General features: G+C 38.0%; 1 protein-coding gene across 2 annotated transcripts in view; it reads left to right on the top strand.

Moving 5' to 3' along the window:
* The window catches only part of BAZ1A (bromodomain adjacent to zinc finger domain 1A), a 65123-nt gene that overhangs the window by 31826 nt on the left and 5977 nt on the right, over positions 1–27320 (top strand). For both annotated transcript variants that reach the window (XM_040599971.1, XM_040599970.1), the window contains exons 9-23: positions 1282–1448; positions 2244–2339; positions 4190–4328; positions 4768–4914; positions 7305–7400; positions 7530–7754; positions 8420–8585; positions 8857–8970; positions 10166–10290; positions 11872–12480; positions 15289–15452; positions 15638–15792; positions 18131–18279; positions 26066–26313; positions 26432–26658. In XM_040599971.1, coding sequence (XP_040455905.1) covers positions 1282–1448; positions 2244–2339; positions 4190–4328; positions 4768–4914; positions 7305–7400; positions 7530–7754; positions 8420–8585; positions 8857–8970; positions 10166–10290; positions 11872–12480; positions 15289–15452; positions 15638–15792; positions 18131–18279; positions 26066–26313; positions 26432–26658 — 2827 coding nt within the window. The remainder of the gene's footprint in view (positions 1–1281; positions 1449–2243; positions 2340–4189; positions 4329–4767; positions 4915–7304; positions 7401–7529; positions 7755–8419; positions 8586–8856; positions 8971–10165; positions 10291–11871; positions 12481–15288; positions 15453–15637; positions 15793–18130; positions 18280–26065; positions 26314–26431; positions 26659–27320) is intronic.

The following is a 27320-nucleotide window of genomic DNA, read 5'->3' as shown; positions in this document are numbered from 1 at the left end:
AATAAAAAAATACGGTGATGTCACACTTGTTCTGTGTGCTTGTTTGTGGCCCAGTGTTTGCCCATGATGATAAACTTTTTTAAAGATGCAGTTCTTTAATTTAATACCAACAACATGTTATACTAGTTGTTTGAAAAGTATGATCCCATCCATATGACACTTAAAAGTATACTCTCAAATATACTAATTAATGTAATCCAGTATGAATTTTACCTGTAAGTAATGTTTGTTTAGATTGTCAATTACTGACATTTGGAAAATCTCTTATGAAGAGCTGCAATAGTACTTTACTAATGATATGAAAAGGTAGCAGAATACCAAGTACCTTGAAAAATCAACTTTCTCAGTATGTAGAATACTGGAGATCAGCTTCACTGCTTTTGTTTGCTGGGTGAGAGGCATTGCTGGTATGTGTAGTAGCTATCTGTAAAAGCAATCTAGCCCATTTTCTGAATTTTATAGGAAAACGTAATCAAAATCTTTGAGTGCTATTCACTTGGTAATAAAAGTAAGGATCTCTTTTTCATTTTCTGCAGTTGTGATTCTAGCTTTCTTGTTTATTCAATTGAAATGGTAAGCCCCCGACCCCCTTCTATTTGTTAGCCTGTGTGTGGGTTGGCAGACATTGTCTGTCCACAGAAACTGGAACTCTGTATCCTGCTGTTTTTCTGCAGACAACTACAAAGAAATCTGGAACTCCTCAGGCAATAACATTTATTATCAATTAAAGTACAGCTTAAACTGTGTAACAGAAGTAAAACTTGCACAAAACCCACTGAAATACTAAGTAGGTTTCAAATGTATTGACTTTTCTGTAATTCAGTAATAATTAAATATTTAAAGATCACTTATTTAAAGGCTTTTACTTCTACAAATATTTCATGATTATATGCCACACCTAGTTGTGACATGCTTTTATTAAGCAGTCATTATTAAATCTGTTGCTGTAATTATATGTGGTTGGAAGCAGTTCTCATCTTTGTATGTCACTTGATAGAAGCCAATAAACATCTGTATACTCATAAAAACAGAGAAATCTGACTTTATTACAGTGATGACAACCTAATAAAACATGTATAATACTTAGGCTTAAAATTCTGATACTCTAAAGAACTTTCAAGTGATTGAATTTCTGGTTGGCATAGAAGCAATTCAGTCTTCATAACAATATCTTTTTCATATGGTAATTATAAAAAGATCAGTCTATTTAGCACAGTTTTCTTTCACAAAAAATTAATTTTATTTAAAATGACTTAGTTTTGTTTGTTTTTTCCTTTGTAGCTTTTGAAAAGGCTAAATTAAAACGAGAGAAGGCAAATGCTATAGAAGCCAAGAAAAAGGAGAAAGAAGATAAGGAAAAAAAGAGAGAAGAATTAAAGAAGATTGTGGAAGAAGAAAGAATGAAGAAGAAAGAAGAGAAAGAGAGACTCAAGATAGAAAAGGAAAAAGTAATGCATTTGCAGTATAGGCGTTTCATATAAATGGCTTTCTAGTTTACTTGTTTCTTTGTTGCTGTCTGCTTAAAGTTATTTTCCATTAACTGTTTTCATTCATAGAAATGCACTTTAGAAGAATAGGTAGTTAGTTACAAGGTATGATTATGGAATTGTATTTCTGGATACCGTTCTCTATATTATAATTTTAGTTCACAAAAAGTTCACTTTGAACTTACTTCTGAGGTAATGTGGTGGGTTTGGGGGTTTTGGGGTTTTTTGTTTGTTTCTTTTTCCCAAAAATGCGTGACAGTATTTGATTCGATAGTTGTCTTCTACTGAAGTGTTAAAGACAGTGTACTGCATCAGATTCACAGCATGTTAAATGGTTCTGGGTTTCCTGGTGGTTTCTCTTTGGATGGAAATTGCTAAATAACTTTTTGTCACTTTGATTTTGTTCCAGTGTATTTTAGCACATCCACATCCACTATCTGTTTTGATGATCATCTTTTGTGGCTACCTTCATAAATACCCTTATTTTTAGATATTTTTTCCTTAGCAACTTCCATTTAAAAAAAAACCCAAAACAAACAGAAAATAAGTGTCTAATCCAACAAAGTATCACCACACTTTACTTCTAAACAACGTTGCCAATATCATCTTGTACAAAACAAAAATCACTAGATTATTTCATTCTAATAAGTATGTTTTATTTTTCAGTGTGATTGAAATAGGAAGTGGTGCAGCTCTAGAAAATAGAACAGGGTGATCTGACCATATCTTATATACAATTGTCACACCCTTTTTCAGGAAAGAGAGAAGCTGCGTGAAGAAAAAAGAAAATATGTGGAATACCTTAAACAATGGAGTAAACCTAGAGAAGACATGGAATGTGATGACCTTAAGGTATGGTTGAATTTGGACTAGTTCATGCTCTTAGTTTACAGGGTCGCCAAGCTCGGTTCCCTAACGCAGAGACAGATCTAGATCTGATCTAAATGCTAGGGGTTGTGATCGCCTGCAGTCATGTAATACTTCCCAGTGGTGATGCTAATAGGAACATCTGCATCTGCGTTTTTTCACCCTCTAGAAAAACTTCACAGGCTGTTCGCAGTCTTAATGTGGAACAGATGTCTTTTTAAAGCACAGACTTCACTGAATAGAGGGTATTGAGTATGCCTGAATTTTCTGTTAAATATGCAAGATGAGCTCACCTAGAATAAACCTGAGTTACTTAAAAGATCTGAGTACTGAGGAAACCAAATTTTTGGCTGCAAAAGGTAGAACGGACATTAGCTGCTTACTCCCTGTGGCATTCTTTTGATTTAAACTCTAGCAGTATCCTTGCTTAATGAGCATCTATCTTCCTGGATGATCCTGGAAACCTATAGAAATTAACTAGAGTTTACCTCACAAAGAATGTAAATGTTCTGAACAACAATATAGTGTGGCTGTACATAATGGAAGATTGTCTAGTGTTATACACTTATGTACACCTTATTAAGATTGATTTTGGCAGGGGATAGTGAAAGAAGGCAAAATTGTCAGAAACACAAGGATGTGGGTTTATTTGAGGTACACGGAAACATGACAGACTCAAAGAGGACAAGCGGGAATAGAGGAGAGTGTTAAATGAATTGAAGTGATAGCACCGGTTGGGAGGAATACGAGAATTGAATGTATTTGCAAGGAGAGCTGTATAGGCTGTTGAAGATAGGAGTGAGAACTTAGCTGTGTATAGAAAGAGGGAAGAAACTCAAGAAAGGGAAGAGCATTGTCAAAACAAGAGGAGGCTAAGCAAAACAGTGCTGCTGTGTTTCAGCTGGAAAAGAAAAAGGGGAGGGGGAAGTGGTATCATCACTACAGTGAAAATTACCAAGAATATGAATAAAGACGAGTTTAGGTGAGGACTGCTTTTTAAAAGATCCCTTCTCAGGAAATGCATGAAATAACTTACTCTTTTCTTCTGAAAGCATAATATTTGGCATCCTTGTTAATGTGTTTGAACTACTGCCTTTGCGGTAAGGAGCCGTCTTTCTCAAAGTTGTTTGACTCCGCTATGAAACGTGAACTGAAAGCAAATATTGAAGAGTTACATCAAGATACTAATTTGAAAGTCAAACTCAGTGTTAGATAGTGTCATCTGTGATTTGGAGGTGGTGTCTCTGTTAAGTGGTCTTGTTACATAGTTAGATCAGCTCCCCGTATCGTGTCTTACAGCTATCATAACTGCCTTACCAATGCAAAAAACCAAATACCTGAGCGCTCACTCATTAGACGTGATCTTGCATATCCTAATATTAGATGGGTGTGTGTGAATGTGTTGGGGTTTTGTTTGCTTGTCTTAGCAAGCAATAATGAGTAACTTTTAAAAAATATGTTTGTTTTTGCTTGTCTGGACAGTTCCAGCAAAATTAAATTCAAAGCTCTTGTGAAATAATACAGGTTTAAAGGAAAAATCCTGACAATTGGTGGAACAAAGATACAAAATCATTCAACTTCATGAACATAAATAAACTCTTATCTAAAAAGACATGTCCAAGTTGCGTGCTTTTCCATTTTTAAAGTTAGTACTGCTGCAGTTACTACCATGAGAACAGATAGTGTCTTGCACAATTTTATTTACATTTATTTTCAGTAAAATGTAAAGAAACCAAATAGATGTACTCCTTAGAATCACAGACTGTTTGGTTTTAATCACTTGTGTACTCTGTAGAGACCAAATACAGTGTTAAGTTGTCCCATTTGTATTGCAGGAACTTCCTGTTCCAATGCCAGTGAAGACAAGACTTCCTCCTGAGATCTTTGGTGATGCTCTGATGGTTTTGGAGTTTTTATATGCTTTTGGAGAACTTTTTGATCTTCAAGATGAATTTCCTGAAGGAGTGACTTTAGGCAAGTTGTAATTTATGTGGCAAGGGGCCTCAATTTTGTGATGTCCCTTGTCCTACCAAACATCTTAAGTGCACCCAAGTACCAGTGCTACAAAATTTTCTGTGCAGCTTTAATATGTCAGTGCTTACAAGTGCATATAAATCCAGTTTTCTTAGTCAACTCCTGCAGTGTTTATAAAATCAAAATTAATTTCAATGTAGAAGCTGTTAATCTGTTTATTAAAATGTCTACTTGTACTTCACTGTTGCAGTTATATAGTAAATAACGTTGTTTTGTCAGCACTCTCTCTGATATGATCACCTTAGGAATATTTGCAGTAAATTATGGAAAAGTAACTTGATTATAATACCTGAAGGGAAAAAAAATGTTTTCATTCTTCAGTACATAATCGTTTTCCAGCTTTGCGGCAAAAGTGACGCTTCTTAAACTTTATTCACAGAAGTTTTAGAGGAAGCTCTTGTAGGAAATGACACTGAAGGCCCACTGTGTGAATTGCTGTTTTTCTTCCTGACTGCCATCTTTCAGGCAATGGCCGAAGAGGAAGAGGAAGTGGCCAAAGATCAAATAGCTGATGCTGAGACCAAAGGTCAGATCCTTAATTTTACTGCTGAAAAACTGAAATTCCACTGGAATTAACTTTAAACTGCATGATTTATGGCATTCCTTTGTTTAACCTTGTCTTATTATGTGTGGATATTGTATGTAAATGGTCTTGCTTTTTCTCTTTTATCTGAAATTAAAGCTTTAAACTGAGCAGAGAGGGTGGGATCTGGGGGAAATGGAGAAAAAGCAAGCTCATTCTTACTACAATTGTATCCAGCGACGCATAATAAGCTTTTAACAGCACTGCTTGTGTTTTGGAGGCAAGGGGAACTTGTCTTCACCTTCCTCCTCTTCCTTCAGCATGGTTAGATGTTTCTCCTGAGGGTCAGGAAAAGGCATTTTCTTAAGTCTTCTCAAAGGTCTTTAACTGTAGCTGTAAAAAAAGAATTCTGGACCTAACAAGATGAAAAACTAAAACTCCCCAGCATAGCTGTAACAGAGAATTCAGTATTCATTGTCCTTGAAGACTTAGAAGTATGCATCCACAGCTCCTAGATACTACAATGTCTCTTTTTCCAGTAAAGGATCTCAAAGTCACTCTGCTTTTGGTTTTCACTCTAAGGCTGAAGTTGCCCATGTTTTCAAAGGCATTTGGTACACGCTAACCACTGATCAGAAGGAGGTGCCAGCTTTGTTCCAAACTTACGTGGTCCTGCGTTTATGGACTGCCAAACTTGCTAACTAGTTAAAGGAGAAGCTTTGACTCTTCCTGCTAGTCTTTATTTCATTAGAGGTAGATAGGAACTTAAGAGCACTCCCTGTTTGAGGTCAAATGAATCTGTGAATCCTGTGGTGCCCCCTTAAGACCACCATGTGTGAGATGCCTATACTTATGATTAAGGTTAATGTCCAATCTATAAAATGTCTTTTATATAAACATGTGTGTTATCTTCAGCAATAGAGGCTGCTCTTGTTAACTGAATAAAGTTACAGATTTGATACTGTGTTAACAAATTTAGACTGTATTTTAATTACTGTTGAAATTAGCAGTTAAGCTGTATCTTTTTAACTACTGAGAGCATTGCTTCGGCAATGTGAGCAAGGACTCCATTATCAGGTAATCATAGAAGAGTTGATTAGATTCTTTATTATTCATAGGACTGGTCAGAAAAAAGGTAATAAACTTTCACATTTTAATTTGATGATGTGGGGCCACCAACTGCAAAAAACCCTGCCATTTCGTTTCTGGTTTAGCAGAGCTGTGGGAAAGGCACTTCATCTATTATCTTTTACTTGCCTTGGGACTTCAGTTTCTTGTCACTCTTGTTTAGACATCTTCATTCCCATGAAATAATTATGTGATCTCAGGTTTGTAATCCTGACTAACCAAACTAGTAGTAGTCAGCACATTTGCTCACTTGAATTCTGTACAGGCAGTGTTCCTGCAACAGAAAACACCATGGGTGTGAGATTTTTCTGTGTCAAGTTCTTTCTCAAACAGTGTTACACAGATTACAGCAAGAGGGAAGGTACAGAGGTGAATTTTGTAATGTCCAGGTGACAGTTTTTAAATGTCAGTTATCATGCAAGACTCTGTTGTGGATTTGCTTTTTATGTAGTCTTAGTTTGGATTTGTGGCTCTTTATTGACTTGGTGACTCTGTAACTGCTTAATGATTTGGACTTGAACAAAGTGGAATTGTTGAAACAGCATACAACGCTGAAAAAAATTCGACCAACCCTCTGGAGAAATACCTGTAAGTGCTAAGGAAACTTTTGGCTAAGAAATAGGAATTTTGCTGTTTCTGCTCCGCGCTGCCTTGCTTTCCTGGTCAGTTTGCTAATGTGTGATGTTCCTTATTAAGTGCAGATGCTTGTTTTGGTGAAATATGGTTTCTCTGTAATGCCTTAGTAATTGTATTTCTGCAGAACAGTAAGGCTATATCCAAGTTACAGATCAAAAGTACATGCTGAATGGTGATAACCAGTGTCAAAATGTGTGATTGGTTCAGATGGTCTTTCCTAAAAGCAAAGTTATGATAGGAAATAACAGCTCATTTGAGGGAACAAAATATAAGTGTTCTTGCATTGTTACTTGTTTTCGCTTTCAAGCGTGTTTATGGATTTGGTTTTGCTGCCTCTCATGTTGCCGTTGTGCATGTTTTGTGCATTGTGGTTGCTGTAACAGCTTATAGGGAGAACAGTGTATAGCATGTGGTGCATGTCCTTAGCTTTTAGTTGGATTTTTAGTTGCATTTAAAGTTATGTAAACTTCTAATTTGGATGTTGAATTGAGTTTTGAGTATATTGATGCTTTTGTAACTATCGGCCCTCTTTTTGCTTTGACTGCAGCTTTTGAAAAATAGCTTGCTTTCCTCCCCTCCACAGTACAAGTTTTAATTTGCACTAGAATAAAGTGTTTATTTCCTTAAAGATTTAACAGAGGCTTTGGATGAAGATGCAGACCCCACAAAATCTGCACTGTCTGCAGTTGCAACTTTGGCAGCTGCATGGCCCCAGTTACATCAGGGTATGTGTGGGTTTCACTTCTTTGTTTTGTTACTGTTCTTATTTTACTTGGTATTTTAAAGCAAATTTTTGATATTTATGTATGTTTAAACGTCTACATAAAATAACTGTTCATTCTTCTCAACTGTAGGCTGCAATTTGAAAAACTTGGATCTTGATAGCTGCACTCTTTCTGAGATTCTCAGACTTCACATTCTAGCGTCAGGCGCTGATGTAACATCAGCGAACGCAAAATACCGTTACCAGAAACGAGGAGGGTTTGATGCTACTGATGATGCTTGCATGGAGCTGAGATTAAGTAACCCTGGTCTCTTGAAGAAACTTTCAAGTACCTCAGTCTATGATTTGTTGCCAGGTAATAAAAGACAATAAATGTATGGGATGATTAGATTGCTCAAGCGATCAGTTTTGTAACCGCTTCAGATCAATTATGGTCAAAATTCACCGTATCATAGAATAATTTAGGTTGGAAAGGACCTTTGGAGATCAGCTATACCAACGCCCACCCCCTGTGCTTAGGCCCCCACAAGCAGGTCCCACCAGATAATGCCTAGCTCTGCAATCTCTTGTCATTACTTCTAAGTAGCTTTTTCCCATACGTTCCATTTCAAAAAATGCTAGTTTTACTTGCAAAAGGGGATCTCTCGGAGAAGCATCTGAGTGTTTGATTTGGCCCCTGATTTTATTGTTGTTGTGGTTTGGGTCTTTTGGTTGTTATTTGGAAATGGAGGAAAAAAAATTACTAAATGACTATCTACTGTTCCTTTATCTCTCTTTTACCTATAATATTGCATTTCAGTTCTTCCTGTGGTGCTAAATGTTAATAAATTAAAAATAAAGGTTCACGTCTCGGAGCAAAGCAGGAATTTCAGGAAATGCCTCTTTGTGAGTGCAGCTGGTGCACTACAAATTTTTGAGTTTCACTTTTTCTCGAGTGAGTCTTCAGTCTGGACCGTTTAAGAGTAAGGATTATTTATCAGTTGTATAATGAAATATAAATATTGGTCTGAATTTTATTAGGAGAAAAGATGAAGATCCTTCATGCCCTCTGTGGGAAACTTCTTACTCTCGTCTCCACTCGAGACTTCATTGAGGACTCCGTTGATGTGTTACGACAGGCAAAACAGGAGTTCAGAGAATTAAAGGCAGAACAGCATCGCAAAGAACGAGAGGCGGCAGCGGCAAGGTAAAACTAGGATATGGAAGGCTAAATTTTATTGCTACAAATTAGATTAATTCCTCAGTTGCAAAAGGCATGAGAGAAACAATAGTGATGCTTGTGTTGTATGCTGGTTTCTTGAGACCCTAGACAGGAGTGAAATTCATTGGGCTAAACGTTGTGCTTTCCTACGTTACTGTTAATTTTAGATGATGCAATAGTATAAAAGAGAAAACATGTGTCTAGGTCAGATACTAGACTAATTGCAACTGGTTTTCTGTGTCTCTCTCACTATTAGGATACGTAAGAGAAGAGAAGAAAGGTTAAAAGAACAAGAGTTAAAAATGAAAGAGAAACAAGAAAAGCTGAAGGAAGAGGAGCAAAGAAATCCTGCTGTAGAAGTATCTGTTGGGTATGATACCTGGTATTACTGTGATACATATGATACTGTGATGCATACTTTTAATTTATGTGGCCAGACCTTATCTGTGTATTTTTTTCATTGACTGGACTATAATGTACGAAGGTGTATTTTAAGTATATAGCCCTTAATGTTGATTTTATTTTTTTTCCTAGTGTTCTAGAATTACTTTATGAAAGTGATTTTATTTTTGAAATCAATTTTTATTATATTCAGAACTCTGTTGAAAGCTTGACATTTTTACCTACTGACAAGAGAAACTTGCAAAGTCTAGTTTGGGGTTTTCTTCCTTACTTTTTGTCGTGCATTGATTTCATATCTATGAACGTCTTCATAATAGACCATTCCAGTTTTTCTAATTTGAGGAATTAGCCTGATGTGAGGTAGATAATACTGACCTCATATAACAGATCGTGAATCAAACTTAATAACAATTTTTTTAAAAATTCTGTTCTATCCCAGGTGATTTCCATAAAATCAAGGGTTTTTTTGTTTTATTAATAAAACTGTATGGTTTTAGGTGGTAAGGTTCATGCACATGTAGCTCTGTGTGATTCCAGGAAAAAAAAAAAAAGGCAAAGAGTATATACAAACACTATATCTTTACCTGCTTGAGGAAGGGAGTTAGTTAAACAAATCTGCTTGCAAAAGGTGAGCATGAGCCAAAGACAGACCTGTGCTATGTTTTTGAAACTATAATTGTGGGGAAAAAAAAGTTACACTGTAGTGGTTGCATGTAGTTCTGTAGGTTTTTAATTTACATTTTCTAGGTGAGGGAAAAAACATGTAATAAGCATTTTATAAAGTGGCATACATTATGATGAGGAAACATTTTTATTTTTTTAGTCACGAAAAAAAATACAGGTCAGTAGAACTACCCTAAGATGTCTCCAAAAAGGATCTGATGATAATAATGCTACTCAAATGAAGGATTGAATTCCAAAGACCAGGTTTCAATCTTTAATATGGAACTTCCCATTTACAGTTTCTTCTGGGTTTTAATATATTCTGCAACTTACCTTTTTTATTTGTAAAAAGCCTTACAGGTCTTTTACTAGCTTAAGTACTCCTGAGAGGAAAATACTGTTTGTGTTGAAGATGCCATATTCCAATGTGTATTTTTTTCATTCCATTCAGCTCTTAATACATGGTTGGTCAGTCACCTCTTGTTTATTTATTGTGTTAGGGAGGAGGAACGGGAGGACCTTGATACTAGTACAGAGAGCAAAGAAATTGAACGTAAAGAGCAAGATATGGACACAGTGACAGAGGATGAAGAAGAGCTGGGACCAAACAAAAAGCGAGGGAGAGGTAATGCTGCAATTGCTTGTTCATTTGTGTACATATGTGCACACACACAAGCCTGCATGCACCCAGGAAGTTATTGGGGTTTACAGTAAATTTTCGTGAAGTATCGATCTTTCCTGTAGTTTTCTTAAAGGAGAAGGGAAGAAAAACACTCCACACCCGAACATGATCATAATGGGCTACTCAGCGCATTGAGCTGGCCTGGTGCAGTTGTAGTGGTCAGCTGTACATTCTTTCACACTGTTTCTTCTTGTCTTCCATGCTTGCTGTTTTAGATTCCTCTTTTGTCTAAAAAAACCCAGGTTGTTGCCTGACAAACCACTGCATTTACGAGTAGTGTGTTCGTGGAGTTGTAGGAGTCTCATCTACAAGGGTATATTGTGGGATTGCTTCCTTTTATTAGGAAGCTACAAAAACACCATGTTTTTTTAAAAGAAAACGTTACATTGAGTGGTTGGGTTTAGTTTGGCTTTGTTAAAGCAGCAGCATGCCTTCTATACAAGAATGCAACCAGACAGCCTCAGAGTTAGTTTCCTCAGCTATATGCTTGTAGGAGCTGTGGCGCAATAAATGGCATAGCCTGCTCTTAGTAACTAAACGTAGATACCACCACAGGAGGATGAATTGCTGATGGCTTTGGGCTGCTAGCTCATCTGTGCCTTTCTCCCGTGAAGGCTTTGTGCTAGCATCCGTGCCAATGGAAGTCCTGGATCCTTGTGGGCTTAAGGTTGCACACGGGTACAAAACTTGTAAACTTGTTTACTGTAGCTCTGTGATGGCAAAGCAATGAGATTTGAAACAGAATTTCAAGTTTCTCAAATGCCCATGTTTGAGACATGGTAACTGGAGGGCACACAATTCATATAATTGGAGAAACTGAAGGTCATGCTGGATATCAGTAGAAATTGAGTGCTGACAGCATCTTGTGCTGTTGCGTGTGTCAACGACAGGATGTACTTTTCTAGATGACTATCAGGACCTGATTCTTTAGTAAACTAAGATGTGAACGGGAGTAGTTTCAGTTGGTACAAGTTGAGGGGGGGGGAAAAAAGTAGTTTATGTATAATTTAAAATAAACAGTAATTGATAACGTAACTAAGTTTGCAATTAAAGCTCTTACATAGGGATTCTGGTCTTGCTGGAGGTCTTTGAGGGGTTTAAGTTGATCATTTTGAGTATGATAAATTAAGCTGAAAACATAGTTTGTATTCAATAATGAATTTGCTAGATTTTTACTTTAGCAGGGTAAGGTACTTCCATAACATACTTCTAAGTTCGTAAAATTTTGGTTTGTTTTTAGCGGTGTTAAAAATGACAGTGTCAGCAAATGAGACTTGCTCTAGTTTCTGCAAAGTGAAGGTACACTGAAGATGGCTACCCCTTTATCGAGGGAAGGGTGTTAATCACTTGACTTTTTCTTTAATAAAACTAGTATTGTTTCTTGACTGAGCTGATAGTCTTTGACAGTGTAAGTCGAGATAATTGGAAAAGGACAGAACCAAAACCTGCCCTTTACCCGAGTTTTTTGGTTAAAGAAAGAATTTATAAACATATTGCTATCATACTTCCTCCTTTAACTTTTAGGAAGGAGAGGGCAAAATGGATATAAAGAATTTACAAGACAAGAAGAAACTACTTGTGAAAAGAGCGAACCTCTTACTGCTGAAGACGAAGAAGCTTTAAAACAGGAGCAACAAAAGAAAGAGAAGGAACTGTTAGAAAAAATTCAGAATGCAACAGCCTGCACAAATATCACCCCGTTAGGTCGTGACCGTCTGTACCGACGCTACTGGATTTTCCCCTCTGTTCCTGGATTGTTTATAGAAGAGGACTATTCTGGTCTTACAGAAGACATGTTGTTGCCTCGAACCTCTTCCTTTCAGAATAGCGTACAGTCTTGCACAAATGAACCTCAGGTATTCAGTAAAACTGGAGAGTCTTTGAAATCTTCTGAATCTACCTCCAATATTGACCAAGATTCACATACCAGTGTTGTTGTAGAGGTGCCAAGGCCAGTATATAAACCAAACCGTTGGTGCTTTTACAATTCTCGGGAACAACTGGACCAACTTCTGGAGGCTCTCAATTCCCGAGGACATAGGGAGAGTGCCTTAAAAGAAACTCTTTTACAAGAGAAGAGTAGAATATATGAACAACTAAGCAGTTTTCCTGTGGAAAAATTCCATATTCCAGGTAAATGAAAGGTTCCTGGTCTTAATTTGCTTCCGCATCTGTTAACACTATATAATATTCTAGAAAGCTCTAGTTCTCATTTAATTCTAATTCCAAAGAAATAAGAATTTTTCTGAAGCATTGTTTCACTCTATGGAAAATAGGTTTGGTCTTTTCCTTTCTTCTTTTTTTTTTACCTTTGTTTTTTCTTGATGGATTTTTTGCTATTTTCTTGTGGTTTATGCTAAAAAAAGCAGTAATTTTTCTGTTATCTCACTGCTTAGTAAAAAGGGATTGGCTTTTAAACAAACGTCTTCAGGAAGTAATTTGAGCTTTGGGAGAAGATTAACTGGAGAATAAAGATTAGTATCTGCTAAAGGTAAATCATAGTATTGATCATCTGATGTCCTCATTTCCCGTATGATAAAAGCAAACACAAATTATGACACTGGAGACAGAAACATTGCAAAGGGAGGCAATTGCTAATACCTTGATTTCTGAGTAGGATGTATTTGTTCATAAGTGATCATGCATGAAATTGTTCAGAAGCCTTTACTGGGCTATTGTGAACAAAGGAATGATGGCATATTGCAGGGTCACACTAAAACCTTTGGGAGGAAAAAAGTAGTGTAGCTGTGTTGGTTGTTATGTGGCTTAACATCAGTGCAGTGGATTCTGTGATATCACACTTTTTTTTTTTTTTCTTCTTCCTCTTTTGGCAGATGCTTGTTACAGGAGGAGACACCTGCAGAGCAGTATTATTTTTTTATGGGTTTAAAATGTAGGAGTGTACTTAAAACCATCATAGACCTAGGATTTAGGGGGTTTCCCCTGTTCTCCTAGCTAAATATTTTGCCATTTATTGGCAATGTGTTAGCTCAAATCATTGATAATGTTCTGCTTACATAAGCTTGCATCCGGCTGTTTGTGATGCGTTGGTGGGTAGAGGATGTTACAGAATGAAACTCCCTAGGGTAATGTTTAAGAAATTGCATTTTGTTTTTAATTATGCCAAATTATCATGAGGATTTCAGCTTATCTGTATTGGGACAAGGGAGAATTATTCACAGCAGAGCTGAGTTCTGTTTTACTGGAGAGAGTAGGCCAGAACATGCAGCAAACACGTCAGATACTACTAAATTCATAACTGATCTATCATTTCTTTTGGTGGAAACTAGCACAGGACACAATTTCTGTATACTAATTACTTCTTTTGGAGGCCTTATGGCTATGTTTATGGGTTTTTGGTGAGAAAATACCACTTCCTGATATGTTAGTGTGTATGGTTCCTTATTTTCCTGGTTGCTGCAACTTTATCTGTGTTTTGTGTGTTGCTTTCTGTCCCGAAGCAACTTGATTTCCACAGTCGGAGATCTTTTTTCTTTTAGAATTGTAGAATAACATCGATTTAATTTTTTTTTTAACAAAAAAAGCTTTGAACTTTACTTTAATAGAGACCAAGAAAATTCAAATGCAGTGGTTCAGTACCAGTGCTGCCAGCTCTGTGTGACACGCAGTGCGAAGTGGCCATGTGTAGCTGTACTTCGGAGGGAGCTGTACCGCTGTGGACTCCAGCGGCTGCCCTGCCGCCTTCACTCATATGACTTGTACTACAAGTGCTCTGTGATTCTCTTGTACTATAGACCACCCCTCTCCCTTTTTCCAATTCCACTCAGAAGAGCGTGGAAATAAAATCGTATGTGCTATTACTTGATTTTATTCCAGTATCCATTCCCTCATCAATTATTCGCAAGGCAGTTGCTGCTCTTTCAGTTCTGCGAAAGAAGAAAATCTCATTCCTTCTTTTAAGTCGGAAAGTGTGTTTCCCACATCCAGACATCACAGTATGCTAGTATATGTTTTGAGAATATTTGCATAGTTACTTTTAGTTACAGGGAGTTGTTCCTGCAATTGAGAGTGTCTTAGAAATTCATCCTGTGCTTCCTTAACAATAGCTTTATGGTATTTTTTGAGTATCTCTAAGCTCTTGCATCTACCTTTTCATCACTGTACTCATAGGATTTAAGTTAAATCCTGGGAACAGAAACATTTACCACCTGTGCAGATTTGCAAGCAGTAATTTAGGATCTGGGCGTACTTTCAGTTCTTTCCTGTGGCTTTTGAGCTTTTGTATGATTTTTGAGTTCTCTTATGAAGACGTTTTTGCTTGACAGCCCATCATCAGGTCTTCCCTTCTTTTTCATAAATTACCTTGCTGTCTTGTTCCTTTTTTCCCTGCCTTTAATTAGAGGACACAGTCGTCTAGTTTGTGCCTGTGTCATCTTATCTTCATCTGGTTTTTTTGTTTTGAAGTTAAGATTTTTAAAAAGGATTATATCTTGTTATGTTAGTTTATGTGATTGTTAGTTTCACATGCTTGTTTTCAGTGTTGCCATGATAAAGATCCATGCAGGAAAGAAAACTGAGGAGTTCTGTAGTGTTAGGGACATATTAAGTATGAAAAATACTAGAAATGTGACTCTTCTTTTTCTCCATGCACTTGTAGCAGAGAGTTGTTGAGTATCTACTACTTTAGAAAGCATTTTAAGACAAAATAATGATTTCTGAATTAGCAAGGATTTCTCATACTGTGCGTTGGGATGAGTGGATTCTAGTCTATAGGTCTTGCCTTAAAAGTATGCTCCACTTGGTTGGATCAGATGCCTGAGTTGGCGTGGAGGTGCTGGTGTTGGCACCTGTCACTACAGGGAGTTTTGCACCTCCCTGTGTGTTTAGCTTGTTATGCCCTGTACTAATTTTGTTCCCTCCACCGGTGGCTACTTTAAGGAACAAAGTCCACTAACACAAAGTTACTTGGTGTTCTTGCAGACAAACCTCAAAGTGACATCAGACCTCCTTCAGGACGGGGAAGGATGCAGAATGCCCACGATGGATCTCACGTATCTGCAGAGAAGCAGCTTGAACTGAGACTTAGAGACTTTCTTTTGGACATTGAAGACAGGATCTACCAAGGAACATTGGGGGCTATTAAGGTATTTGTGAATTGTAGAATACCTAAGAGCGTGGTGGTGCCGTCGAGTCTGTAACTTAAATGAGAACTCTTGCATGCTATGCGTGTTACTGAAAGCATAATTAAATTGAGTGTAGACAGTAATGGGCACTAAAAGTTTGTGGCCTTTGATTCTTCAGAAACTTCAGATTTCTATGTTTGCTTCAGGTTACAGACAGACAGTCTTGGAGAGCAGCTTTAGAACATGGGCGGTATGAGTTTCTGAATGATGAAAACAAAGAAAATGGTATAATCAAAACTGTGAATGAAGAATCTGAAGAAATGGAAACAGATGATCAGGATAAGTTTATTGTGAAAGACAGGTAAGAACTATGGTTTAAATAATGGCTCTTTCCAGTGAGTTTTATAGCAGTGCTCTGGTTTTTTAACCTTCAAAATTTTTTTTACTGTCAAATTCTTTGCAATAGTATTTAAGGTCTGAGTTATAAAAAGTGAGATTTTTGCATTGGTTTATATTTTCTAAACTATTCTATTACCATACAAGACTTAAGACACCAATTTTTACAACTACTACTGTTCAGATAACATTCACTTTGAGCAGTGTAGTTAATTATCAAATAAGGAATATGTGAATGCATTTTAAAATCTTTTTTTTAAAAAACTCTGAGAAAAGTTAATCTGGCAATTTCTGTTTTGTTTTCCAGAAGGGCAAAAAAAAAAATCCAAAACCAAAACACCCCACAAAACACATGTTGTGGAAAGAGTAGGAGTGCTTAAAAGGGAAAATGGTAATAGTAACAAATTGCTGGTTGAACTGGCCAGTGTGCCTCTTCATGAGTCACAGTAAGAACCATCAGTGCAACAGGCTGTGGTCTGGATTAACCTTTAGCACTGCAGCAGAACAGAGATATAATTTTGTAACTTTATGAAATCCTTCTGTAAAGCAAGCTGCAATGTCGTAGAAGAGAGGAAATGTCAAATCATATGCTGTTGCAGGGTTTTGGATTTTTTTAAAACAAATGTTTGCACAGATGTGGGATTCTACAGGATATCAGTGTTTGTTCTAAGTCACACTAGAAACTGAAGATTTCTAATAAGTAATTATCAGAAGTTACGTTCTTTTCAGTGTATATAAAGACTTACCTTTAATAAATATAAAATTATATGTCTTCATAGGATGTGAATGTTGAAATATCACAGGAAAAAATTTCATTGGAAGTGACCATTGTACTGTCAGACTGCTTATGCATTCTGTGAGGTTTTGTACAATTAAGACTTATGTGAAAGGCTGGACTCTTGAATGCTGTGTTAGATGTAGGAATTCAAAGTTCTTCAAGGTTTTTTCCCTTCTTATTTTAGTTTGCTGAGTTAATATTGTCATGTAAGACTGCTCTTTGGATCAGAGTTACTTAGTTGTGTGCAAAATGGATAAGGTCATCCTTCTTTATGTTAATGACACAATTTAGAGACATTTGCTCTCTGAAAACCACAACATAGAAATATTCTGCTGTTTTAATTAAGCTAAAATTTATCTGTCTCCAGTTACCTTGGGCACTTGCTCTGTTGCCAGCTCTTAGTTCAACTGCAGAAGCTTGTTGCTTCATTATTATTTTTTTCCATTTGATACTGACTCCATCACAGTTTCTGAATAAAGTCTACTCTAATAAAGTCTTGCATATTAAAACAGACTATGGGATTCTGAAATCATGTGACAGATTGCTTTTGATGCTGGGCTTTTTATCCACCTCAGAGCGAGTGACATCTCATTAAGACCTTGGAGTCTGACTAGTGAAATGTAAATAACTATGCAGCTTTTTTCTGTTTGCTTTCAGGCTCTCAAAATGTGTGTGACTGCAAAATGTAATGAACACCTTTTAAGTGTGGAAAAAAAAGAACAGGGACAACCAAAAGCATTGCTCATTCACCAGAATAAAGCAGAATCCAGACAGTCTTAATTAGTTTTTTTTATACATATATATATATATGTATACTCCAAGTAGAAATTGAATTTTATTTTCATTAGTGTGAGTTGCTTTCCTACACTATACTTAATGTATGTGGTTCAGGAAGATGCACTGCACTGAAATGATTACTTAGTCTTTGGTCAAAGGCAGCTGTTTTATTGGAAACCTACCCTTCTCCGCCCGCCCCCCTTTCACAGGAAGAGTTAGTATTTTAGAAAAACCCTTCACGGATGAGAACATACAAGTTAACAATTCTTGATTTAACATTAAAAAATTATTTTCTGGTTTTATTTCATTTATTTTCTTCTAAAAAAATCTTATTAAATATGGAGATAGTTGTAGTTGAACTTCTGCAGATGGAAGTATCCTAAAAGGCTACACCACCACTGGAAGTGTTCTCACTGAAGAGTTATTGGGACTATACTTTTCACAGAAATCTCTTCATAAACTTACTGACAGGTGTTCCATCAAATCTTCTGGAAATCTTAATAATTGCATTGAAATTTGTCATCCACACTTCTTGAAGTTTAGATAACTGTTACCTAAAGATGATTTATCTAGATTAAGAAGAACTGGGATAACTGATCACACCTGTGTGATTTGTTCATGTCCATAGTCCATGCATATAAACAAAGTGAAAATAAAAAGATACTGTGGATGCAGACCTGTACAAATATCTATGGTGTTAAATTCTCAGTATGTTTTTAAAAAATAATTTAATACATTTCTATTCTAGACTCGTTGGGTTAAAAACTGAAGCTCCAAGTGCTGCATCAACGAGTACAAGTACTCCTCAGCCAGTCAATAATGTGGTCCACTACTTGGCATCCGCACTGCTTCAAATAGAGCAAGGAATTGAGCGCAGGTTTCTCAAAGCACCTCTTGGTAAGCTTTCAGAATTGAAACTGTATGTCTCTTAATTTTGTGTAAGATTTTGTAACAGCCAAACACACACACCCCAGAAAACCCTTACCCCAAACCCACTTGCTTCTTTTGTAAGGCTGGGTGGTTTTAGGGGGATGTGTTGAGGAAAAGGACAAATAACTAACCTCTTGCTATGTACCACTGTAAAATTAAAAAAAAATTAGATAGTCAGTTCACAAGGCCACGGATCGTGAGGAAATACTAATATTTTTCTTATTCTGCATGCCCTCAATTGCATGTGTTAATTAGGTAACAGCATATTTAACTCTTAAATACATGCCTATTTAACCTGGATCATTGCAGTGCTCTTGTTTATGTGGCCCTACTAAGCACAGGGAGACAGGTTGTACTCTTAGGCAGAAATGAGTGAGCTTTCTGGGGAAATACTCTGTAATTCAGCATTACTGTTGAGGCCAAGGTATCATGCAACTATACAATAAGTTTTTTCTGCATGTTTTTTAAGTTGTAAAAATGTATGCTCTTTTTTATACTGTTCCTGTGAAAGCAATATAGGCCTGATTCATGCGGATCACCTTGTTCGCAAATAACAATATTTACAGTAAAGTATAGTAAAGATTTACGTTGGAAATTTTCAGATCCTCGGGTTTTGCGTTTATGCTGTAAAACTTGGAAACAAAAGGTTACAAGAAAAATTTATACCAAAGCACGGTTATAGCTTGACTTTATCACATGTTTCTTCCTTGAATTCCTCTGACATGCTCCAAGGGTGAGAGGGGATCCAGAGTGCATTAAGTCTCACCTTGTTTTCTAGTGCTCCCTCAGATGTGGATTCCTTAGGATCCTTTTGCAATTCAAAACTGGCATTTTGTCTTGGGAGAACTGGGTGAAGGTGGTTCCTCCTTCCCTAGGCAGTTGTCTCGGCAGCTTGTCTCAGCCAAGCTTCCCTTCTGGGTGCTGCACTGAGGGCAAACCGTGCTCAGCCGGACTGCTTTACTTCTCACCCGCAGGAGTGCAGCATGGCTTACCAGCGCAGCGCGTGCTGGGGTCCTCCAGAGCATGAACTGCTATGCTATACGTCCCGTTCAATCCATATGCTTCACCGATAATGACTGCATACGAAATCCTTAGGCTCTGGCAGATTTTACTCAGTAGTTTAATATGGAAGTGCGGGGTTTGGTGTATTAACACTAGATGTTAGTGCCCCATGGCACAGTCAGACTAAAACTGTTTCTGCATTTTGGCTGCTCCTGCGTGGAGTCTGGTGGCTGGATATCAGTTGCCACTGAAGATGAGTTTGAACTAGATTTTTGCCAGACTGACACGCAGGCACGGGTTCCCTTCCGCAATCGTTGTCAGTGCAATGACCTCTGGAAGAGGGAAGTGCAGCAAATGATTGAGATGAAAGGGGAGAACACAGGAGTAGCTTAAACTGCAGCTGTTTAAAAGCTTTACTCGGCTAAGTGTCTGATCAACAAAAGTATGTCTGCCTTTTCCACACCAAGCTTGTAACGGCTTATTTCTTGCTATATGGCTAGATTTACAACACGTGCATGGGACTAGCGTTTGTCATATTTACTCTGCACGTGCAGGTTGTAAATACGTTGTGCAGTATAGGCCTCGGTTTCCAAATTTTCTCTGAGAGTATTTTGGCAAGAGCATCTTGCTGACAGCTGTGAGTTTACCATGGTGTGCCCATGTGCCCCTAAGGGTAAAAACATGCCTATTAGTAGGTTATGGCCATAGATCGGGTACCCTGACTTAAGTGAAAAGGACTAAAAGAAGGAAAGTATCCCTGAAGTACTAGAAAGAAAGTTTTTTAGCAATCCTCCTGTGTCTTTTTCCAGTGGTCCCAACTTTGCCGTAATCTAAGGATGGTTCGTGTTTTTCACTGATCTTTTGAATGATGGTGGGGTTTCTTGTTTGTTTTTAACTTGGGAATCCTGTTTTCCTTCAGATACTTTTTGTCACACAGCCTAAGCATATAGGGAAAGCAAAGTGATTCGCATGTCTTAAATTGCTTATGTTTGTTTACCATGCTGTGCCTGTGTGTATCTTCTGCTCTGAAAAACGGTACTGCTGTAAGATTAATGTGCAGAATAACCTACATAGCTGAGGGAGTAGGAAGGATCCCAGGTGTCTCCGCTCTGGCTTAGAGCCCTAACCATTAAGCAACAGTGTCAGGTTCCCTCTTCCTTGCTTTACCTTTGGTGCCAAGTGTCTCGTGTTTTCAGTTGCGTAATGGGCTGCTTTTAGCAGGAGACAAGTCTGAATGAAGGCAAGGTTTTAGTTTTGTCACTAGAGAGCTCTTGGAGAAGCCACGACTTTGAGTGGCTGCGTAGTAAAGAAAGCTTAAAACACATGCCTATTCACTGATGATTTTCTGACCAGTAGGCAATTAATTATATGAAAGGTGCTCCAACTTTGCACCTTCCGATCATGTCCACAAGTTCCTACTGCAAAGTGTCAAGGAAACCTGTGTATTTGAGAGGCATCTGGCAAACTCAAGCAGTTGAGAGGTCAAGCAGCAATTCTGGACGCAGCCCTTTCTGCATATAACTCTTCAGTGTTTCAGAAATGTTTAAGAAAACAGAGTGTAAAGTTTGCATAATCTTATATGCAGCATAAGCTCCCAGTCGGAAACTTGGGGATGCCTTTGCGTGCTATCACACACAGCAAGTTCTGTTTCTTAGTTTGCAACCTGCATAGAAATAACAGGCAAAGTTCTTTCCTTAGCTTGACAAGGAGGTGTTAGTAGTGTTAATAAACCTTTTAATAAGAAGCGGACACTGCTTCTTTCTTGCACGGAACTGTGATGTCCTCTTGGACTGACCCCTCTAGGAAGTGGTCTACAGTACTCTGATGATAGAAATTAGCTTTTGGGTTGTAACTACTGGGCTTTGGTTTGTAGGGTTTTTGTTTGCCTGTTCTTTTACAGATCATTGTATCTGTACACTCGGGTTTTTTCTAGCAGGAGTTTTTTTAATAGCTGCTCCAACTTTTTCATAGAACCATTCCCTAGACAAAATGCCTGCAATCTATTTCCAGTGTTAAACCTGAAAAACCCAACTTTTTAGGCTGATTTATTTACCACTGAAGTAAAAACACTGAAAGTTGAGCAAGTGCTTGGAATTCTGTTTTGGTAGCAGTACAGGGGAGCGCTTTCAGTAAAAAAAGAGTACCCCTGCATTTCTGCTTTAAACCAAACTGAACGTGCTTTGTCATTATTTCAGTTGTTGCCTCCACTAGAGAGAGGTGTTTTTTCCCTCTCCTCTGCCCTGTGCTCTGTTCCTATTATGGAATGGAGCCATACTTAACAATTTTTAGTTTTCGCTCTATTTACAGCTTCTAGTGCTAAAGACAGCGCCGTGAAATTCACTGTAGTCACTGGCAAGTTTATCCCGGTGGCCTCCAGGGTGCAGAGCAGACAAAGGAGACCCAGCACAGCAATAAAAAGACCAGCTGCTCCTCTGTTCCGTTTTTGTTCCAGGGCTCTATCAGGCTGGCAAGAGCTTTGCTGGTGATTCTGATAAGTTTAGAGTTGAGGTGCATACCAAATATTCAAGTGGAAGAGCAAGAAAGGACTGACACAGAAGATAGCAATGCAAAAGATCTAGAAACCCCAGGAACAGCACCCTCTGCCTTGCAGAGTTGCTAGATGGTTGCTGATCTTCTGTGGTCTGGTGATTAAATGTAACATGACTTGAATTGTATGCACTTCTTAATTACTATTTGTTGTTAGAAATCCTTCCATTATACTCTAGTTATGAAAATTTGTTTTTTCTTGTTTCAGTCCACAGTCCAGTCCAAGGTAATATTTAGAGAGCATCACAAAAAGAGGGGTGCAGCTTGCAGTACACGTTTTTCCTGCAAAAATTCTGAGTTAAGATGTCAAAAAGCTTCACACACACACACACCCCGTGTTTTTTAAATAGCTGTTTGATGGAAACTCTGAAGTGCTGCTTCTCAAATATGAGTAATATGTTTGAGGGGAAAGAAATACAAGCAATTTTTTTTTTTTATTATTTTTCTTCTTTTTGGTATAATTTACTTTTCCTTAAGTTTCAAAACGCTTTGCAAACGAGAAGTAGGTCTCATCATTCCTATTTCGTAGATGTCAAAACTGAGGTATCAAATGAAGTGATTTGGTTGCCCTGGAGTTCAGTGAAGCAGCCACAAAACCCTTGCCTTCTGCACTGGTGCAGGACTTTTAAGTATCCTTCAGATTTCCATACGAAAGGTTAGCTTCTAATTCATGGGAGCACCTTTGTGACTAATACAGGGAACCATTTACCTCCTTTTTAACTTGTGCAAAAAATCCAGCCTTTTCACGCCTTTTTGTTTGTCTTTATTCTATTCCTTTCTTTCTAGATTTTTATTATTTTTGTTTCTTTTGCTCCCAAAGTTATTTCCTTCTCTACTTAAAATTGTCCTCCTCATAATAGCAGTGAACATCTTCTAGCAGTGGACTGGGATAGCATTAGTATATATGCATGCTTTGTTCATGTGCTTTTGTTAACTTCCCTGTGGAGTTTCATGAGCAGAGGCAGGAAAGGTGGAAATGGGCTGGTTTTTTTGAGGAAGATTTTTTTACTCTTCAGAGAAGTCAGTCAAAGAAGCTGCCCTGCATTTTGAGCAGATGAGGTTTACTATGGCTTTTGCTTCCTGGGAGAGTAATTTCATCATTTTAATACACAAGAACACTCCTGCACAAAAATACCTTTAGTATGTAGTTCCACATCAACAGAGGAGCTAGTTCTCTTGGTCCTTGAGAACCGTGCCCATAAACTGGCTGTATTTCTGAGATGTGAGGAGGTTTGCAGTAGCATAGACCAGACAAGTTGTTTGAGAGAGAAACCCGCGGTCAGCAAGCTGCTCCTATAGCCATTTGTACCGGAGATGGGTGGAAAGGTAAGGGAGGGTTAGGGTTAAGAGCTTTCAGTTTAAGCTACCTGTTTGCAGCAGGAGTCAAAGCAAATCCTGTAATGTGCAATTCCTCCGTGCGTGCTATTTTCTTCCCCTTCCCTACCTATATTTTCCACATGCACATGTTGGGGAACTGCTGTTCTAGTTACATTTTTAGACTACACAAGTATGGACTATAAAAATTAATTAAAAAATAATCCACCACGCTTCAAAAAGGTATTTGAAATAACTTTGAGTTTAATGTTAGGCAATGCAGAAAATAATAAAAGGAACCACTGGGTGGATAAAAAGAGGAAGAGTGGAAGGCAAGACTAGGCAGAGAGGTAGTAAATTTTAAATGTTACTTATATTGCGAAGAATTAGGAATTATTGACTATTTCATAAGGGGTTTTTTTGGTTGGTTGGTTTGGATTTGGTTTTTTTGCTTTAATAATTTTCTAGCCAGTTCCTTACATTGAAAGAATTGCAATATTGAAGCTAAAGGTTTAAACATGGGTAGTAAAACAAATACAGCTCACAGATGTAACAAAAAAATTATTTTTTTTGTTTGGTAAGCTTTCTGCAACCAGAGATAGAACTGTATTTTCTTTTTATCACTTTGGGACAGAAATCTGTAAGTTCACATAATCCTCCCGGCCTCCCTCCCTCCTTTTAATGCCCCTGGGTTTTTTTGAGACTTTGCAGCATTGTGCAACTGCATATCCTTTCTAGAAATACTAAAATGGAAAACCCTTCCCTGAACTCAATTAGCTATTGATAGATGAGTGCATAGATCTGTCAAACAACTTCATTTGCATTGTAGCAAGGCTTGGAGGGCTTAGCTGACAGAGGGGTATCCCACTGCGCAATGTAGAGCTGCTCAGACACAAAGGAAGAGGCCGTTTCTCTTTCCAAGTTAACAATATAAATGAGAAAGATGATGGAAGAAAAAAGTAGTGTTCTTACTTTACAAATTGGGATCTGAAACAGCAGGTGTCATTTAGCGTGTTTCTTTCAGCAGCAGGATGTGCTGAAGCAGGTCGTGGTCAGTAATTTCTATCTCTATATTGCAACTGCAGTTCTGCAGTGCAAATGTTTGTTGTGTTGTGTGATGAACTATATTGGTGAACCAATCCAGGCTAAAAATAACCACCAAAAAAAAGCAATAATGCTCAAGCTGCCACTGGGAGCAAAATAAATGCTTGCCAAACTATATATATGCTTAAGATCAAGCATCTTTGCCAGAATTATAGTAGAAATCTGCAGCAGAACTGAAGTGAGTCTCACGTTAGGTTAGTGTCCTGACAAATGGTTTTAACTTTTCTTACTGAATGTTAACAAATACATTTAGAGATATACTGCAGTACTGTGAAAAGACCCTTGTTCGCTACCCTTGGTAAGACTGAATTTGAGACAGGAAACCTAAGGACAAAGTAAGGAAATCTTAGGAAATTCAGATTTGTATTTGCAGTTCAGGAGTGGCTGTGTTTTATTTATGAAGCTGTGTTGCCTGTTTATCCTCTGCCTTCTCCCATCCCCTCTCTTACGCTGCTGGCTGCTAATGCAAATGTATGCAAGATTAGGCAAATTCTGGCAGCCAGCTGATGAGAAGGCACGAAGGCCTTGCCCAGGAGAGCAATTGGTCTCATTTTTGTCCTTTTATATTGCTTGTTACTAGGTATTTTCTCTTCCTATTGCTCAAGAAAAATGATTTGACAGGCAGGTGGACCATAGGCCATTCCTGTGCCCGCTGTGACTACTGCAGCAGGCAAGGTGGCATTTTATACCGGAGTGCATCATTAATCAGCTAGAGATTACACAGTAATAACTGGACTGTCACTTTTAGAAGGGAAATCTGTGGACGTTTCCTTAATCAAAAGTACTACTATAATGTCTCCCAACCTTGTTTCAGAATGCAAGAAATAGCTTTCAACAGTCATAAAGGAATTCCCTTTCTGCTGAGCAGCTGCAGCGCAGGGTATCATTTATACCTCCTTGTTTCTCTAGCTCCTCAAACAGCCCGTTTGCTTCTGTAATTCCCAGCTGCTCATTCCCGTTGGGTACCACCCCCCTCGCTATTCTGCATCTATATTTGCGCGGCTGCGGCCTGGATTGCAAACCAAACATGTTTGAAAATACAACATAATTTCTCACCCCTGCCCCTGCCATTTATTTCTAACTAAATTAGGATCTCAGGTCTTACTTGGTATACTATGTTGCTTATAAAATATCAAGAAAATAGTTATATTTCAACCAGACCAGTCATCTGCTCTGGTTAACCACCCAGACGTGCAGGTTCTTGTGAAGGCAGAGTGCAGGGCAGGAAAAAAAGGCACTGAGGCGTGGGAAGAGGGCCAAAAGATTGTCTGCTAGGCTACACCGGGGCAAGTGCAGGTGAGAAGAGCCCTTTTAAGTTGTTTTGCCAGCAAGTCTCTGCCTAATGCCAGGTGCTTTCTTTAAATGTAAATAGTTTGAGATTTCAAAATGTACGTACAAGGGAAAGTAAATTTGGAGTGTGATATTTCTATTTTTTTATCTTAAGTAATCTCCATTTATACCCTATAAATTGAATCAAATCGTTAGGTTTCCAGGTTGACATCTCGGTGAGACTTTTGTCTTACTCGTGTCCTGTGTATGTGCAAGTTCTAAGTTGAATTGTTATTGAAGAGTAAAATCCTACAGCTTCAGCAGCTTGGAAACTGAGGAGGAAATACTCAAATGTTGAAGAGATAAGACAAAGGTTACAATATTATCTCAGTTTATTACTGCTATCTGTTTGAAAGTCAGAGCCTTACCTCATACTCTAGAATAACCTGGATGTTTGAAAAAGAAGCTTGATTTTTTATTTTTTTATTTTTTTTTTAATCCCCTTCTTTAATGGAAGATGCCAGTGATGGTGGACGGTCCTATAAAACAGTTTTGGATCGCTGGAGAGAGTCACTTCTTTCTTCTACCAGCCTGTCCCAAGTCTTCCTTCATCTGTCTACGTTGGATCGAAGTGTCATCTGGTCAAAGTCCATCCTCAATGCTCGCTGTAAAGTTTGTCGAAAGAAAGGCGATGCAGAAAGCATGGTGCTGTGTGATGGCTGCGATCGAGGCTATCATACTTACTGTATCCGGCCCAAGCTGAAGGTACCTGAGGAAGAAAGTGCTTCCTTTTCACACCAAACTTGAGTAGTTCTTATGACTTAATTGCATATTGCTAATGCTTGCTTTGTGGTTGTTTTTTTTTTCTTTTTTCTGTTCCTAGGTCATTCCTGAGGGAGACTGGTTTTGTCCAGAGTGCCGACCAAAACAGCGCTCTAGACGCCTCTCCTCCAGACAGAGACCTTCTGTGGAAAGTGATGAAGACACTGCTGAACATCTGGGAGAGGGGGAAGGAGAGGCAAACTATGATGAAATGGGACAAAGTGAGGAAGAGCATTATGAAGAAGAGCAAGATGACGAGGATGAATTTCAAGAGGAAGAAGAAATAAGGTAAATAAGCACCTGTTAAAGATGCTTCCTACTGAAATACCATCTTGATATTAGGTACAGTCATCGTTTGCATAATCTTGAAAATCCAGTCTGAAGATGCTTATTTTAAAAATTGGCAGCTTGTTATGAATTTGGCTCTTGCTAATGGGCTTAATACTAACAAAAGTTAGGGCCATGGAACTGAGACTCACTTTTCAGGATGGAAATTCCAGCCTTGGATGTATGGGTGAGAGATGGCCATCAGAATTGCCGTTCTGTACAGCTAGTGTTTAAATATACTGTTTAAAACTCTCTCCACACTAAAAATTTTCTGGAGAAAACCTGGAGTTGGTTTTGGCCAGTTCTGGATTTTGGAGGACTAGCTGCATACAGTAAACACTGGAACATTAGGGAAGACAAGGTCATCCATCAGAGCCTACGTGGCTTGGGAGGGCTTGAGGACTTTGCAGTAACTGTTTAAAACAAAACAGACACGCCGAGAAACCCCCTGCCAAAACCAAACAAAAAAAACCCCAAACCCAAACTACTAAACAATCCAATGTGATAATTTCAGTAAAGTGATGAATTTGATACAATGCCAGGAGCATAAAAGTTGAAGGAAACGTTCCTAATCTCAGAGTATTTTTCTTCTTTTTGGTACCGTCTTTTGAATCGACTGAAGC

This window comes from Falco naumanni, chromosome 7 (genome assembly GCF_017639655.2).
Source record: "Falco naumanni isolate bFalNau1 chromosome 7, bFalNau1.pat, whole genome shotgun sequence".
Classification (NCBI taxonomy): Eukaryota; Metazoa; Chordata; class Aves; order Falconiformes; family Falconidae; genus Falco; species Falco naumanni.
The sequence above is the reverse complement of the archived record's forward strand: the minus strand, read 5'-3'. Positions and strand labels throughout refer to the sequence as shown.